The 18220-nt window shown below is 39.2% G+C and overlaps 2 protein-coding genes across 4 annotated transcripts in view; both read left to right on the top strand.

The window, feature by feature from the left end:
* The window catches only part of tars1 (threonyl-tRNA synthetase 1), a 133480-nt gene that overhangs the window by 2078 nt on the left and 113182 nt on the right, over positions 1-18220 (top strand). The window lies entirely within an intron of this gene.
* LOC140309595 (transducin-like enhancer protein 4) overlaps positions 1-18220 on the top strand; it is a 35579-nt gene that overhangs the window by 13645 nt on the left and 3714 nt on the right. For 2 of the 3 annotated variants that reach the window (XM_072387516.1, XM_072387514.1), the window contains exons 6-16: positions 4970-5044; positions 5645-5846; positions 8560-8576; positions 13942-14064; positions 14735-14788; positions 14887-15039; positions 15415-15547; positions 15720-15907; positions 16071-16147; positions 16254-16503; positions 16602-16849. In XM_072387516.1, coding sequence (XP_072243617.1) covers positions 4970-5044; positions 5645-5846; positions 8560-8576; positions 13942-14064; positions 14735-14788; positions 14887-15039; positions 15415-15547; positions 15720-15907; positions 16071-16147; positions 16254-16503; positions 16602-16849 — 1520 coding nt within the window. The remainder of the gene's footprint in view (positions 1-4969; positions 5045-5644; positions 5847-8559; positions 8577-13941; positions 14065-14734; positions 14789-14886; positions 15040-15414; positions 15548-15719; positions 15908-16070; positions 16148-16253; positions 16504-16601; positions 16850-18220) is intronic. The other variant, XM_072387515.1, reaches the window with a different exon arrangement.

The raw sequence follows: 18220 nt of genomic DNA, 5'->3' as shown, positions 1-18220 counted from the left end.
CAGAATACAGAGAAGAAGTGTGTGGTGGAGTCTTAAGCAAAAGAGGAAAGCATGGGCACACATGCATGCACACGCATACACACACAGATTATCCTGGGCTAATCCTCCCTGCTCAGGATAGGCAGATATGCTCTGAACTTATCAAATGTCTCCCACTAACATATGCAGGAGCCAGCGGCTGAGTGTGTGTGTGAGAAAATACTTTTTGTAGTGAAATATATTTTATTTGTGTGCACCAGTGTGGTGGGTGTGAAGTGTGTTTTACACAGCCTGTTTATTATGGAATCTTGAGGTGTGTGTGTGTGTGTTTAGGTGATAAATCCTCCCTCTGAGGAGTTAACAGTGTGTGTGCGTTGAGGGGTGGGAACAGCATGAACAAGTAAGTGTGGACTCCAAAAGCTCTCCTCCAGATTAGCCATGGATTAGGAGGGTTTAGGATGGATTAGGAATAATGGCATTAGATTGTGGTGCTGCTACACAGCCCTGGGGCCCGCAGAGAGGGGAGGCAGGGAGAGGAAGCTGCTTTGTGTTGATGCACAGCTTTGTTTACTGTGTGTGCATAAGAAATGCAACACATTCATAATATTATTGTGCAGCAAATCACATCGACTGTGTCTGCACACGCTCACGAGGCCTGGGTTTTATATTTTCATTTCTGCCATCTTCTGATATTGTTCCTTCACCTACATTAAAATTTCTTTGACAGTAACATTGTTGTCCCTAATACGATGAGTTTTGATTTGTTCAAGTTATCTGCAATCACAAGTAAGACAAAAATAGCAGGACAACAGGACAGAATCTAGATTACAGATTTTGAACCTTGTGCTCATCCTTTGACCAGAATTTTTTTTATGTTAATAACAACTTGTTTGCCTTACTTGATTTTTGTACAATAATTCTCTCAGCAAGCGAAGGAATCAAGGAATAAAGTTGTGTTCTGATATCAGTGTAGAAATGTGTTTACTGGACTGGCATCTAACTAAAGATCCAGTCCCAGGTCTCATCAGATTTATCTGTCCCAGAAATCACATTATTGCTTCCAACACACTCACACATTTCATCTGATGATTCGTGTCACAGTTTTATTTTTAAATGATGACTCATTTGTAAACAGTATAGGAGCCAGTAACAAATAGAACGTATAAAAAATAAAAATAAAAATAATGGCTCACAGGGTTTTGTTACAGCCTATAGTCATCCTATATAAATGGAACTGAGATTGTCAGTCTTGTGGAGAAAAGAACTGCAAGACGAGACAATTGTCCCGCACACACTGTAAGAAAAGGATATTTGAAATGGCATTTGCTGATGAAGTACGTTTTTTTTTAAACTAAAAAACAATACAAAATCAGGTTTGGCCTTTGGGGTCTGAATGATGGTTTAAATATTTTTTCAACAAGGAGAGTGAGTTGAATTAAAATATGAAACCTTTATGTAGGCACATACTTCACCATTTGCCAAAACTCAAAGCTAATCAACAGGGGCCTCTGCTGCACACTCAAAGTCTAGGAAAGCTTCAGTGCTTCAAGAAGAAGGTATTTATGCTACCTCAGCTGAACAATTGGAATCTTTGTGTTCACCACAACCTGAAAATCTGTGACCATCATGACTGAGCCTCTAATAGATTTTCTTTAGCAATTTGAAAAAAAAAAAAGTCACATTAATTTTGTGCATTTCTGTGATAAAAGATTGTCCTACAATTCAAATGTAAGCTGAATTTTATTAGCATGGTGAAAGTTCTGAAAGCACTTCACTAATGCTGTGTCAGCCACTGTTAGATATAAGCTTTGAACTAACCACAAAATACTAACTAATACAAAAGACTCAGATGAAGACTCATCATCTGACTTTGACAGAGATTTAAACATGTGGCTCAGTTTCCCATATATCTTAAACAGACTCATGGATCACGCATGCATCAACCACTAAAATGATGTAGACTTTGAATTAGAACATCAGACATCCAGTTCCATTCTGATGTGCACTGCTTCGGGGCTGCCTGCTGGCAAAAATCAGGTCAGAAAAGCCCAAAAACAAATTTCACAAAAGAAATCAAAGTATGCAGAGCCAGAGACCTCCAGTTGAGAGTACTGCAGCATGTGTGGATCCTCATTTGTTATAATTTTGGTAGACTTTGAGTATAAACAAATAATTTAAAATATGATATTTTATTCATAGATGGCATGCATGTCATTTGCATGCAAAATATGTCTACTCAATCAGAGGACAAAACAAAAAGAACACTTCCAAAGTAGCCCAATTTCACAGGAAAACTTCATACCTTGTAACTCTGTGCTACTCCTTCAGTACTCTGCCTGGTCCAAAAAAAAGTTGTGGATGGGATACCGTCCTGACAGATTCTCTCAATGAATTCTGTTTTTGAGGAAGCGCAGCTTTAGATGTAGTTTTAAAGTCTCAATCAGACATTATTAAGTTTGTCTATTTAAATTTAGCAACTACTGACCCAATATCCAATGGATCAAATCTTACTATCAATTGAAAATATTATTTTTTAAGTATTATTAGAAAATATTTATAACAACAGTCATATTTTCCCCTCCAACCTCGCACTGAAGCATTGAATGATCCATCCACTTTACAACCAGCACGACGAAAAGGAATTTTGAATATTTTTATGTAATATATATCATTGTATTGTCAGACAGGTATGTTTTTTGGCAATGAAGGACACACAGGTGGAGGGGGAGGAACAAACAGGCAGATGGTTTATTTGTATTGAGTGAGGAAGTGTCAGGCTAGTTGTTCTGCTTGTTGTTGTTGGAAAAGCTTGCTCTGTTCACTGAATCCTTGCAGCCATCTGAAGGAAACACCTACTGGAGGATTTACTGTAAATCTGCAGCCTGTTTGCCAACATTAAATCCAGTAGCTGACAAATGATAACAAGCTGCAACAAAATGACCCCTTACAGCGCCTTCGTTGTATTGCAGGAGCTCGTTAACACATCATGACCTTCCTTTTTTTGATGACCTTTCGTGCAAAAACTGCTGCAGTATGATCTACAGTGTGAATGAGTAGAATTAAGACTGATGGCACCAAACTCTCTATCTCTCATTGTCACCAAAGTTCCACCACATGCAGCCCTTTGTGCTCTGCTGCATATACCACATGTGATTTTATATTAAGGCAAAGCATGCCAATAGTGTACCAGTTTAAAGTAAAGTCAAAAACATCTACATGGGCTGAGATAATATAGTAATCTATTAATTGATTTGTATTGCGCATTCAAAGTGTCTAGTTATTAGAACTAGCACTAAGAATATCATGAAAGCTGTTTGAAAGTCGTCATCATAGAGCTGGATCTTTCCTTGTATGTGTGTCACGTTCAGGCAGGTTAGACTCAGTGAGCAGAGGTGTAGCTGAACTCTATGGTCAGGTTCATTTCCACACCTGATAAACTCTTTCATCTCTAGTTTACTTTGATGTTTTGCGCTCCTGGATGAAACTTGCTGCTATTTCTCTCTATCAGGATCTGTCTTCCTCTCTGTACCCTTTCGATGACTTTACACCGTTAGCTGTCTTTCTCTATATCTTCTCTTTCTCCCTTTATCTTACGGATGAAGATTTTAGCAGCTGCAGCGTTTTGAAACGTGAACAAAAATGAAAGTAAAACATACAAAAACACAAAAATACATCAATGATGTGATTATAGTTAGTGTGTCATGACCTTGTTAATTAAAAAAAAATGAAGAAAAGGTGAAAAGAAAAGATGTATCATACACTCTAGCACATAGAAAGGTTTTCTCTTACATTGATCCCCCCCATAGGTTATTGGAACAACATATATTGCACCCATCAGTAAAGCAGATCTCGAGCTGCTCCTGTTCTACATCAAGTGCAAACAGTAGCGGTGACTCAGAGGTCTCTCAAGGGTTCATCTCTGACGACAGCTGAAAGGAATCTGCTCAAAACCTTTGATTTTAATAATATGCTGAATGCTTTTTGTCTAGAAAATCTGGTATCTGGTTCAAGGTAAATTATGTGACTGTTTGTCATCTCAGGCACAAATTTCTCCCTTCTCTGTTCAAGTTAAGCTCAACCATCGCGCCGCATGTATTAAGTTTGAAGAGACAGACGGTAGGGAAAAAACTGACAATCGCTGTCGCTGACCTCCATGAAGCTTCCTGCTGTTTTCACTGTTTTCCTACTCCATTGTAGAAATACCAAAAAAGGGGAGAAAAAAACACAAAAAGAAAAAGAAAGGCAAACTACTGGCGATGTGAAAGGATATTCAGTCAGTTTTTTTTTATAACTGGTTTGCCCATGTTTAAGAAAGCAACATACATATGTTCATTTTGGTATGAAAAAGGCATAGAATATGGAACTTGGATTGCTTATGATGCATTCTTTGTAATGTGCTTGAGCTACAAGTTTAAGTTCCCATATATGATGTTTTAAATGTTAATGCAAGCAGCAAACAATTACTTGCTTTCAGAAGAAATAGCATTGCATCGAGGGATACGATGTGAGTTCAAACTGGTCTTCTTAACTGAGATTGAGAGGTTCATGCTGTTTAATGGGCTACACCTTAGCTTGCAGTTTCAGATTTGGTTGATTTATTCGCGGAGATGCTACTGCTCAAGCGAGAGACACAGTAGTTTCCTAAGTTTGTATGTTTCCCCTGTAATTGACAATAAAGGTCTTTACACTTGCATGTTGGTGGAGCTTTGACCTCTTTCAGGGTTGTTCTCTCTCATATTTGTGGGGAACCTTCATTTGTATACCGCCTTATGCCAGTCCATAGGCTGGTTGTTTGGGATCCTTGCTTTAGGTTGTGGCTACCATGAGATTTAAAATATGTTGCTATAGGGAGGTGCTTAGACAACCTGTGTGTGTATTACTGAAATAGTGTGGTTATCATTTCTGCCAAATATTAACAAATTGGTGTCTCCCCGTCTCAGCCACTGCTTCTGAAACTCACTCACTGATATTTCTTATTTGTCTGTCTCAGCATCAACAGCAGGTGGTGCAGGCAGTGGAGAGGGCCAAGCAGGTCACCATGGCTGAACTCAACGCCATCATAGGAGTGGGTGTATTGCACACACGGGCACTCACGCACACACATCCAGACAGCATTTGCTTCTATGTTGAAAAGGTGATAGACAGATTAATAGCAGCAGAATACCAGGAAGAGGAAAGAAGACTCAAGCTGCAAAATTAATGTAGGATGTGTAGAATGAATGTGTCAGTAAATACATTTACAAAAGGAGGTGAGATTATTATTTTGATGCAGCTCTAATTTATTAAATTATAAAAGGCTCTCCAACATTTTGTACGTTACTTAGTCCATATCAGAATACTGGGTCAAGTTTACAATTAAAACATTAAGTCATAATGAGAGATTATCTTATAAAGTAGTTGAATTTTTAAAAAAGAGTCACCTCCACAGGTGTCTTCTCTATGGGAATTTATTATTCTAATTTGACTTAGTAGAGTTAAAGTTAGTTGTCACTATTCATCACAAAGACTGTTTATGTTTCAGGTAATGAAAGCCTCTTTGTATTAGCCTCTGACATGCAACACCAGTCAGGCTAAAGGCTAAATGTTTCAAGTAGCACGTGGTGCTCCTTCTAAGTTTTTTCCCCTCTCCTTCAAGCCCTAATTAGCTTTATGGTGTGTGCTTCAGCAGCAGCAGCTCCAGGCTCAGCACCTCTCTCACGGCCATGCCATTCCAGTCCCGCTCACCCCCCATCCAGCGGGACTCCAGCCCCCTCTGCCCCCTGGGGCCAGTACTGCCAGCTTGCTGGCTCTGTCTTCTGTGCTGAGTCACCAGCTGCCGCTCAAAGATGAGAGGAAACACCACGATAACAACAGCGAACATGCAAGAGGTAAGGTCCGCTCTGTGCATTGTACATATCTGAAATGACAGGCATCGTTGATTGTTTATGTGTTTAACAGTCACAATGGGAGTTTTATGATCACTATTATTGCTTTGACATGTATTTATGGGGTTTCAGTCCAACCTCGGTTAAAGTTTATTGTTAAGCTAATTGTTTCTGCCCCACAAATCATTTTATCTAAAAGTCATCACTTAGAATGAATCAATTAAAGTGGAGCTGTCCCATCCAGCCATTTCCTATACCGTCAATCCGTCAGTCGGGTAGCGGGTGGGCTGGAGCCTATCCCAGCAGTCATTGGGTGAAAGGCAGGGTACACCCTGGACAGGTCACCAGTCCATCACAGGGCCACAGTGGAGCTGTCCCATTTTTTCAAAAAAGTAAATGGATCAAGGGAGAAATGTATGTGACATGTCATTGTATATCAATGTTATGTTTCTTTTCATTCTGATGCTAAGTCTGTGAAATATGTGGTAAATAGACACAAACTGAAGGATCCTAAAACTCTTTTGCATGTCTTGAATAATCATCATGTGTACTGCTACTTAATCGTTTGTGCTCTGAATAAACAGCAGTCAAAACAATTAAAAAGTGGTTTGCCATTATACCAATTTAATTGGTCTAACAGGGAGCAGTATACAACCACCATGATGCCTCTTTTCTCTTGTACATAAAGAACAACTTTGAGCTCAAGTATTTAATTACCGTTCATAGAGACTATGCGCGTGCGCGTGTGCGTAAGCATGTCTGCAAGCACTTAATTACTCTGTTGCAGCATGGCTTTGAGGGTTTTTGCCCAGCAGTTAACCTTGCCCTGTAGCTGCAGTAAAGCTAACAGCTGCTAATGCTGGTAGTGCTCACCTGCATTAGGAACACGATCAATAAAAATGCAACTCCATTTCCAGAGTTTTTAAGAATGATTGTGTGCCTGCAGGGAAAAGATTTTTTTTTGTCTTTTATGACTTTAAAACTATGTTAACTGGATTTCTTACTACATTCAATTTTGAAATTTGGTTACCAAATTAGATGTCTCCTGACCACCTTGATCACCCCTGTTTTGGACAGTGTCCTTATTGTTAGTATTGATGCAATTTAAGACATACATATGTCTAAATGTGATGATGATCTGTTACTGAGTTTAGTTTGCAGTCGTTTAATCACATGACGGCTGTATTAGAAAGAAGATTTAGTTTTATAACATCATGTTTTCTCTTTTACCCCAGTGACAATGTCAGTGAAAGGGTGACAGGGTGCATATTTTCTTTTTACTATGTATAATCACTAATTGAGAGCAAAAAGCAAAAAAGCAAATTCCCTTTTAGTTGAACCTAATGTGATTAGATTTCTCCACTCACTTGGTTATGTGTCTCATGACCACTCATGTTTTTTCGTTTTGTTTGCTGTTTTAAGCAGAGTCCAGATGGAATAAGTTTGTTAAAACCTCCTGTTGTTTTCATAGTTTATTTTTTTAGAAGAGCAAAGATGTACAGAAAGCATGCGTGTTAAGCTCTAAACGCTAGACAGAAATATATATTTGTGGGAATTAAAAATAATAAAGTCAGTCTTAAAGCTTCCAAGGTCATTTATTCAATTACTCCCATCTAATGATATTTTGGATGTAAACACTGATCTTCATACAAAGCAACATCCAAAATTCAGATTATGTCAGCATTGAAATTAGCAGGCATTTATGACTAATTGCCTATGGTGATATTTTCCACTGTCACTCAGCTCTAACTCTGAGTTGAGTGGCATTGGTCTCCACACCTGATGGATGCCATTGTACACTCCAGTTTTCGGGTTGCTTTTTAACCTTGAATCCAACTTTGTTTCTTCTATTGTGTACATATGTTGTATCTCTTTGACACAGTACCAGTGTGTTGAAGTTATCATTCTTCTGCTAAGTTGTTTTTCTTTTTTCTTTGTCAAGTTCAGCTGAGCTTTTAATTGAAAAGTTTGAGTATCGCACACGGACTCTCTAAATTTTCTTTTAAAGACAATAGTTCCTTCTTGAGATATCACTTTCAGGTGGTATTCATTCATTTTTACAATTTCAAATGCTGACATTTTCAAAAATTAATTGAAACATTTGCATGAAGAAAAATGTTATAGTCCCAAAGGAGGCAGTTGCACACTTTTTTAGCTTGTTTCATTGTGAGTCTCAGTGGCCTTTAGCTGTCACCTGCTCTAATTGGTGGTTTTGGTTAGCGAAGATTTGGTCAAACTGCAGAGCTGATCAAATGTAGCTTCAACTGACTTATTGTTTTAATACAAAACATTTCATGTGCACAACCTCCTGTGTGTAATCACAAGTTTTATTTAAAGGCAGCAGGTTAAAGGACAGGTACGGAACCGGTGAAAAATTCTTGAGCATTAGCTTATTAGTAGGTATTTCTAACAAAATTATTTCTAATCACTAAAAGCACGGTATGAGTATAAAAGGGATGATAGTGTTAAATATGATTTAATGTCTCGGCCGTAACTGTTCCTTTACCCAAATTGGAAAGTATTGTGGTGTGTTAAGGCAGAAAAGTACATTAATGCTGAAATATCTCCATTAAAACCACAAGGAATACAAACCTAGTTCAAGTTGTATCGCTTTCTGTGTGCATGTACTTCATGAACTGTCTTTTACGTAGAACATTTATATTTCTATTTTGTGTGTTTTTCATATTTTTCCTCCTCTTGTCCTTTACCTCCTCAGACAGAGACTCAGTCAAGGTAAGTCTTTTATGTTTTTCTCCCCTTTTCAAAACAATATTCTTGGTTAAGCTACATTTCTGCTCCTTCACTCTCTGATCTTTTTTTTTTTATGTCAGATGATATGCTTACAGTATAAAATGATAGAGGAGTGCTCTGATTAATTAATTTTTTGTCAACAGCTGAAAGTAAACAAGCAAATGTGTCTTTATTTTTTCCTACTTTATTGATTTTCATCAACTGTATTGACAATGACGGGTCTTATAAAACATAAAATCAACTCACATATCAGACATGGCATCCCATAAGGAACTTTTCATGTTGTTAGCAACAATGTCATAATCCAATATCTTACTGATAATGTAAAAGACACCATTAAAACACGGAAAAAAGACAGATATCCATTTTGAAAAGAGTCTGATTTGAAAAAATCTTCATATGCTCACACAAACTGCCCACTCAGACATGCTGATATATGTTCTAAAAGTCTTGAATGTAGCTTATTAAACTGGTGTTATTAAGTAATGGCTCGACATTCCCGTGAGCAGATAATTAGAGGCTTCTGATATTCGCTGTGTTTAAAATGTCTGATGTGTCAAAATGATGACAACTTGCAAGAAAAGCTGAACTGGGTGAAATGGAAATAACAAGATCAGGGAAAAGGGGCTTAGTAGTTTCGTTTAGTGAAGGAAGAAGGGAGCAGAAAGAGGCAGCGCTACAGATCATGGTTACATCCAGTGCTTGTAGTAATTAGTCCCTTAAGCGGAGCATTTTTCCCTAGGCAAACATTTGGTTTGTTGAATTCTCAATGAGCAGATTAGCATTTCTTTAAACTGGCAGCCTGAGCTCACAAGCTTGAGCACACACATCCACACACACACATTTAGAAGGTTGTGTGTGTTCTCTGGTGTTTTGGGTTGGTGGAAACTGGGGGAATGTTTTATTATGTTATCCCCTGCCCCCCATGTAGCATATTCTCAACCACACACACATACACACATACACACAGAGATGTGAGCACTGTGATGGGAGCAATTAGCATTGTGTGTCCATGTGAGGTCATCAGAAATCTGTGGTAAAGACAGAGAGGCCAGAATGATGAATGCCTTTCATTAGTGCCATGTGAGAATGCACAGACACACACACACACACACACACACAAACACACAGAGATGCTCTTTGACATGCCAGCCAACAGTCACTCCATGAAACCAATAAGCCCCTTGTCAGTGATCCACGGTTACCTTGGCAACAGTCCACACAGTACAGTGTGTGTGAATAGCATGAACATCTGTGTCTTAATGTCCTTGGCGTTGGCACCTCACACACTGATAAAGGTAAGAGGGTATAAATGGCACACGCTTGTGCGTCTTCAGACTTATTTTTTCCAAGACAGGCATTCAATTAAGCAGTCATGGTGCCTTCAAGGACATCGCCTCCTCAGACCTTTTGTTGGTTTTGGTGGAAATGAAAATGACACTAAGAGATGGTTCATTTATCAGTGCTGCAGATCTGCTCCTGGGTTTCTCATTACACTTTTACAGTACACAGTACACTTTTTTTCTACTTTAATGCCATTTAGAAATAATCAGGTGAAATCAAACATTTGACTATGTACTGTTTGTTTATAAAAAGATGATGAATGGATTCCCGCCGAGGCTTCCTCAAGTTTATAGACTGATTTTTTTCAATTGATCTGTTGGACTGCACAAACCACAGCTTGGTGTTTGTGTGGTCACTGCTGTGATTCGTAGATTTCTCCTTTTGTACTTGCTGGCTTGGTTTTGTCACTTGCAAACAAGCTTTGCAGCTGCAGTCCATTTTTCTGTGTTAATGCTGGTATGCTCTTTTAGGAGCTCTGACTGTTGTGTGGAGGGTGGGCTTTCATGCTGTTAAGGCTGCAGAATAACAAACAAAATAACATGGTTAGAGATGGATTTAACCATATTACTTCAGTAAAGAGTTTTGAATATCCTGGGTTTCTGCAGAAATGGTATGTTCCTGAAAAGATAAAGCTTATAGACAAAGGGGATTAAACAGGATTTCTTATATGGATGAATCTCAAACTGTGAAATTATTGAGTTACTGTCCACAAAAGGAAAGGGTCAAGATCAAATCAGGACAACATGTTCTCTTATCCCACACTGCTTCTTGTTCAGCATCCTTTGGTGTCACATTTTTATGCACTGGCTGCCTCTTTGGCCTCTTTGGCATTGAGCAATATTGTAATATATGCATTATAAAAAAGCGACATATAAAAAGTCAACATGTGCTTGTTTCCTGGGTGATTCCTGTCATGTAAATTTGAAAGTACCTCTTAGAGTCCACATTAGGAGGTATGAGAGCATTAATTAATCTGCTGCCACATTTGTTTTGAAAATCTGGGTGATGTTCCCATGTGAGAATGTTGAATTTTCACTTATGGTGCTTTTCAACCAGCAGTTAAATGATAAAAGGTCCACACTAAAGGCTGTTACACACTATCAGCTGTTATGAAAATATAGTACTGGTGAACATATCTCTTGTCTTCTCGGTGGGAAATGCGTTGGTCAGACTTCATTAATAGTTTTCTTCAGCAAATTTAATCGCCTTTGAGCCTGTCATCAAGAGGGATCATTCTGATTGGCTGTTCTTGGTAACTGGTGAGTCCATGTATTCACCCGTTTGGTGCCATTTCTCCTTAGTTTTGGTCTGGCTCGTTCTATCTTCTTCAAATCTAATAAACTGGCCTTAATAAACTGACACCATTCTACAACAAAGTACTCTACCGTAATGTCCTAAGAATGCACACAAACTTCTGTAGTGAGCAGAACTCACCACAACAGTGGTGTGACAATGATAAGAACAGTGCTTTGTTTATGATTTTAATTTCTGGTATCTTCTGACTTCTTTTGTCTAATATTGTATAGACTACAGCCCATCTCTGAGCTGGAGAGTGCTGCCCTCTTGCGCAGTTCATGATAATTCTTCCTTGCTGGCAGTTGGCTGGCAACTCAGCAGACAGTGCTTTCATGGTTGTTATGTTTTGATGTTGGTTTGGAATATAAAAAACAAACCACTGATCTTTTCATTGGAATATGACCTCTCTACCACTTGAGTTTTGGCTGCATTACAAAATATTTGACCCAAGAAAAACAATTGTTTCCCAGCAAAGAACCCAATGCCTAAAACAGAATCGTGACAATACTGCTCCCTGGGAGTGCAGCACAACTGGATCTGTGGAGGGCAATGGGTAATGTGCTTTTCCCAGAGAAACTTAATTTGGGTTGTGATGGTCAAAATAAAGCATGGTTTCACTTAGTGGAACTTAGGAAGGTGGGCATAGTTGAAATCTATGAAAAGCAGATGGTCAGCTTAAAAAAAAGTGTATTTTTGCATATAACTACAAAATAATTGTACATGTATAGATATGACAGTGTATAAAACATAAGCTTGTTGGTACAGATATCATTATCAGGACTTGCAGAATCAATTTGTCATGGGAAGCTAATATAATTATGATGTCAATGAGAATTAATACTTTCACTCAGCCACGCCACAGAGTTTGTCACAGACACAATGCCTGTACTGCTGGCGGTGCCTTCATTTGTCTCTTTAGCTAAATTAATTTGCTTTGTTTTTGAAAGCGCTAATTTGCAGGCTAATTAATCTAATCAGTCTGTTAAGAAGGTGACAGAGACTGAGGAGGCAACTTTCTCCGTCTCGCTCAAACAGAGACGCACACCTGTACACACTCTGACATCTCTAGATTATTTACACATACAGAGTATTAAAATGTAAACAGGGACAAGTGTTGCACAACCACTCACTCACACACACACATACACACACACACACACACACACACGCAATCTCATTCCTCCCCCACACAGAATCTTTGTCATCAACACTTGCAGCACGGCAAAGGGCAGCGGAAAGGTTACAAGCGTGAGTTAGTGGAAAGGTCGAGCTAAAGGTCTTCCTTTATTTTCCTTCTCCCTGTCCGGCATCTGCCGGGTAAGCAGCGCCTCCCAATGAGAGGGGGAGCTCTGCAGAGACATGTAGAGCAAGAGGGGAAATGTTTAGTTGACCTTAGTTTGATCTTTACTTCTCAAAAGAAGATTAATCCTTTAGTAATGATATTTAAAGGATGCCATATTTAATTAGAAAAGAGAGACATCAATGGACTTGCTGCGCCTAATGCCATGATGGTGTAATCAGATCTTCATCGATGCTGAACCGCTTTTTTTCTTGCATGGTCCAGTAAGGTAAAACCTAAATGGTTTTGGTAAGCAGTCGAGTTCTGAGAGTGACATGGCAATCTAACTAAGGAGTAGGATTGGGCTTTTTGTTAAAATTTCACAACCGAGCTCTGCAAGTCCAGCAACTGATGAGTGCATAGCCTCAAACGCACCATGGACAGAAAGCAAGGCGGAGGAGTCCTTTCTTGCCCACGTGCCGTTTCCATTTAATACAATCATGCATTTTTACGGCACATCGGCAGAAGCCCCCCTCTGGTTTGCCCAAAAGTCTGGATTGTTGACTACAACTTGTGAAAATGATAAGGACAGTGTGAGCTAAGTGCAGGGAAAGTTGGCTGCGATATATCCCGCAAAGGATATACCATCTTCCACAATGTGGAGACGGAAACGTCCTATAAACCACCAAAAAATCAACTGGAGATGAACTCTAGTCAGTTAACATAAGCCGATACATTTGTCCAGTTGCCATTTGCCAATTTTGCATACTGTGATGTTAACACGGCTCGTCTTCGCTTTTCTGTTTGAATGACTGGCTGACCGATAGCACAGTGTGTGCTAGTTAGGTCTCCAGCTAAAGGTAGATATATTGAAAATGTAAAGAAAATTGTTATAATTGCAATTCTGTTTATTAAAAAATGTGATGGTTTTGTGTAAAACACAAATACATATGAATAGAGTAATCACTTTATAAAGAGGATATGCTTCCAGGTTTTCCACTTAGCCAATGTCCATTTTTAGCTAGGGCCCAAGACAGAGGGCAAGGGTTTTTGGATTTTGTTTCTGTATGTTCTTTCTAAGTTAGATGGTTAACTCTTCTGAGCCTATGCAGTGAATAGTTTTATTTGTGAAGATTTTAAGGTTGCCTGAGATAGCTGCCCCCTATTAACAGTAGTTAATAGGACAATATTTGATTTTTTATTTGCTGTACAGTATAAACAAAAAAACCCCAAAAAATATATAAAATGAAACAAACATTTTGCAAGTTGCGCAGTCTAAAACTGCTTCAGAGAGCTTCGAGACAAATCAATTCAGGCACTCGGTATTCCATATTTAAATGTACACATTATATACAGTTCATAGCTGATGTATTTTAAAACAGAGGTCAGTTTACTCCAGCATCTGTTCATGTTTATTCTTTCTTGTAGAGCTCATCTGTTTCTCCGTCAGCCAGTTTTCGGACTGGAGAGAAGCACCGGAGTTCAAGCGATTATTCATCCGACAGCAAAAAACAGAAGACAGATGATAAGGAGCTGACCTCCACACGCTATGTGAGTGAAGATGCTCAGATCAACCTTTTCTGAACAGGAGAGAAGATAAATTATTTAACAAATTGTTTTTGATCAAAAGACCAGGGAACCGGAGAGCTGAATCATTAATATCTCTTTTGATCACATGGCCCTTCTACTGCTACAGCTTTAGAAAATCTGAGCTCACCCGTTTTTGGGGAAAAGGGAAGTGCCAGATTTTAAAATGTAATCCATTATCTTTTTTTTTTTACACTTGGTAATAGATTCACACAGAGAGAAACCTAGTAAAGGCTCGGATCTGGTTGTAAACCAACTACTTCTGACCTTATGGCCCATATCTAAAGTATGCTTTTGATTCTTGAATTGTAGCCATTTTTACAAATGACAAAGACAAACATTAACAGAGGAATGATTCAATAAAGTTATTTATGTATTATTTAACTTATTTCTCATATTTTATTGAGTCCATCATTTAGGTTTTTGGTTACATTTTTCTAGTTAAACACATTAATTCAGATCTCTGAACATTGTTCTTCTTGTCAAACAAAAGAACATCTCCAAATCTGATTGTCATCCACTTTTTTTATGTCAGTGAAATGCTACACTCAGTAGTTTATACTAGTCTTGCTAGCAAATAAATTACTCCTGAATTTTCTCTTTAGATTAAAGTAACATTTTGTGTCAATCCCAGGAAAGTGATGGAGAGAAGAGTGATGAAAACCTGGTAGTAGATGTCTCCAATGAGGTACTAAATAGTTTGCTATGATGGCATTCTTTGTTATCTATTCAAAAAAAGAAGATGACTCTTGTTCCCTTGTCTTAATGTGTGCAAACCCTCCACAGGATCCAGCATCTCCTCGAGGAAGTCCTGCCCACTCTCCTCGGGAGAATGGATTGGACAAAAATCGCTTGGTGAAGAAAGATGCACCCCTGAGTCCATCTTCCATCGCCTCCTCTAGCAGTACACCTTCATCCAAGTCCAAAGAGATTAATTTGGTGAGTCATTTGGGTAATTACATCCCTCTGATCTTCCTTTTCATTATTTCTCAGGATAGTTTTCTATATTTAGGCATTCTAAAAAAATGTAAAAATCAGAAGCATTCATTGGATAGTAGGTCTGTTGGGAAAGGAGGATTCAATGTGAAATATTGGATACTCAAGTGTAGGAAGCAAGACTGCATACAGTTTTGTAGATAATTGATTTAATAACTGATACGTTTGTCAAAACCATGGATAATTTGTTGATTTGCTTGTTTTTATGTGTTACCGATCTCCTCTTGGATTTGATTATGGCTGTGTATGTCTTTTATCTATGAATTCCCACTGTTTGTAATCATCTGTTAAGACTTCTCCTGTTTTTTTATGTTGCAGAATGAAAAATCCACAACCCCTGTGTCGAAGTCCAGCACCCCCACATCTCGCTCTGAGGCCCCCACACCCAGCAGCACCACTACCCCGGGCCTGAGGTCTGCACCCAGTAAACCGACAGGGGTTGAGACTCTAGGTGAGTGTGGGAAGTAGGCCAATGGCTGCACAAAATGTGCTTAAAAGGTCATTTCCTGACGGAACAGCATAATGTTTGAGATTTAATAACCGATTTATATTTATATTCCCACACAGCTGACGTGAGCAATTTAACTACAGAAATCACAATTCATACTCGCCCTGTCTTTTAGCTCCTGGTCTTCGCACGCCGCTGGCAGTGCCCTGCTCATACCCAGGTCCATTTGGAATGGTTCCTCATCCGGGTATGAATGGAGAGCTGAGCGGAACAGGGGCAGCCTACACCGGCCTGCATAACATCTCACCACAGATGAGTGCAGTGGCTGCAGCTGCTGTGGCAGCCTATGGACGCACACAAGTGGTACCTGAACACTCATTGACACATTCCCTCTAATATGTAACCACATTTAGAATATATCTGTAGAAATAAAGAAATATTCAAATCTTCTGACTGCTATTTAATCTTTTACATTCATGTGCTGTTGAGCTGCTATCAAACTGTGACACTCTCTCAAATTCTTTAGGTAGGATTTGATCCTCATCACCACATTCGTGTCCCTGGACTTCCTCCCAATCTTTCAGGAATTCCTGGAGGAAAGCCGTATGTTTTCTCTCCTCCTTGAAAGAAAATGAACAAAATGAGCATTTGGTCTCTCTTGCTTTACCTCACTTACCTTCTCTTCTTTCCCCGCCTTTGGTCCCTTCAGGGCTTACTCCTTTCATGTGAGTGCTGATGGACAAATGCAGCCTGTGCCTTTTCCCCCAGATGCACTGATCGGGCCTGGCATCCCACGCCATGCTCGTCAGATCAATACTCTGAGCCACGGGGAGGTGGTGTGCGCTGTTACCATCAGTAACCCCACGCGTCATGTCTACACTGGCGGCAAGGGTTGTGTAAAGGTGTGGGACATCAGTCACCCTGGTAACAAGACCCCTGTATCCCAGCTGGACTGCCTTGTGAGTCCAACACGCTGATTCTTACATTTAGGACAGTTATGAGTTACACACAAGTCAGATGATTCTTTTGAATGACTTTACTCTATCTGTAACATCAGAACAGAGATAACTACATCCGTTCCTGCCGGCTGCTTCCGGATGGAAGAACTCTTATAGTTGGGGGCGAGGCGAGCACTCTGTCCATCTGGGATTTGGCTACACCAACTCCTCGGATCAAAGCAGAACTAACGTCATCAGCACCGGCATGTTATGCCCTTGCCATCAGCCCTGACTCCAAAGTCTGCTTTTCCTGCTGCTCCGATGGAAACATAGCTGTCTGGGATCTCCACAACCAGACTCTGGTCAGGTAGGTTGCTGAGGAGGCTGCTATTTGAGGAGTTGATGATAATCCAAATGATGAAAATGACAAACATGACAAAAATTTCATTAAAACTAATTAAAGCAGCTAATTAAATCCAGCTATGAGTGGTCCACTGATATGAGAACCAGCTTTGCATGCTGTTTTTGCCCCTTGTTCAATGAGCCATGCGGGAGAACTAGCAATATTGCAGCTCAGCACCACTGGAAGGACTGATGCCCATGTTGAGTTGTTGTTGAGTCTTGTTGAGCTGTGCGGCAGCAAACTGACACTTTTTTCAGCACTTCTAGGTCTGAACAACAAGTGGAGAAACTGACACCGTTGCCCAAACCCTAAAACTCATTAAGAATTGATGAGAGTGAAGGTGATATCACGTTGAAGCTAGAGCTTTAATCACTAAAAGGAGACAATAAAACCAGTCACTGATTTCTAGTCCATTTCGTGCCCCCAGCAGTCTTGCAGAGTTACCTTTAAACATCTGGTTTTGGGGCTAAAATTTTGGCTTTTCTGAAATCAACCTACAGATCTTGCAGCATGTGGCCTGCAATAATGTGCAAAAGCCTTGAGCCACTCCTCATTTCTTTATATATTTCCATGGGAAAAACAGGAAATGGTACCTATTTCCCATTCCTATTTTCTGATTTATTGAAACGTGTAATAATAAAACAGAGTTTGCCCTATTTTACTGAAGTTGATTGATTTTTTGCTATGACCACCTTTATCACTCCACAAGTAACCTGTTGACATTGAATTTTCAGTACAGTTCTTGTTTCTTTTGGCATATCTCAGCCTTTTATCTCTGTTTTCCTTTCCTTAAGAATGGCTTCTTGACAGCCATCCTTCCATTGAGACCATTTCTGGTGAGGCTTCAGTGAACAGTAAATGTTCATTCAAACAAAAAAAATTTATTTAATTATAAATTATTATTTCTTATTTCTTTCTTATTAGGACATCACTTTCAGATCCTGTGCTGAGATATGTCAAGTTTTTGGCTAATTGCTCTTGAAAAACCTTGTTGGTGCGATCATACTATTTAATTTCTGTAAAACTATGTTATCTGTGTAATCTTTCAACGATGCCACTAAATAAATGGGAACCAATTATTGTCCTTTGTGAGAGGCTGCTAAACAAAGTGCAGAAAGATTCAATTCAAAATTGATTTGATGCTAAATTGTTATGTGTTGATACGACACTGGTCACCCCTTGAATAAGGTGCTTTATTATACTTTAGAGATTCATAGGTCTGTGTTAAGAGGCTTCACTAACATAACAATTACATGGTTTCGTGAAAATGCAACCAATGTCCAGAGAAAAACTTTGAAAGACTTTTAGAAAGTCTGGAGAACTATTGCTCAAGAA

Source organism: Leuresthes tenuis, unplaced genomic scaffold (genome assembly GCF_036924035.1).
Source record: "Leuresthes tenuis unplaced genomic scaffold, fLeuTen1.0.hap1 SCAF_6, whole genome shotgun sequence".
Classification (NCBI taxonomy): Eukaryota; Metazoa; Chordata; class Actinopteri; order Atheriniformes; family Atherinopsidae; genus Leuresthes; species Leuresthes tenuis.
This window is presented reverse-complemented; position numbering and strand designations above follow the sequence as displayed.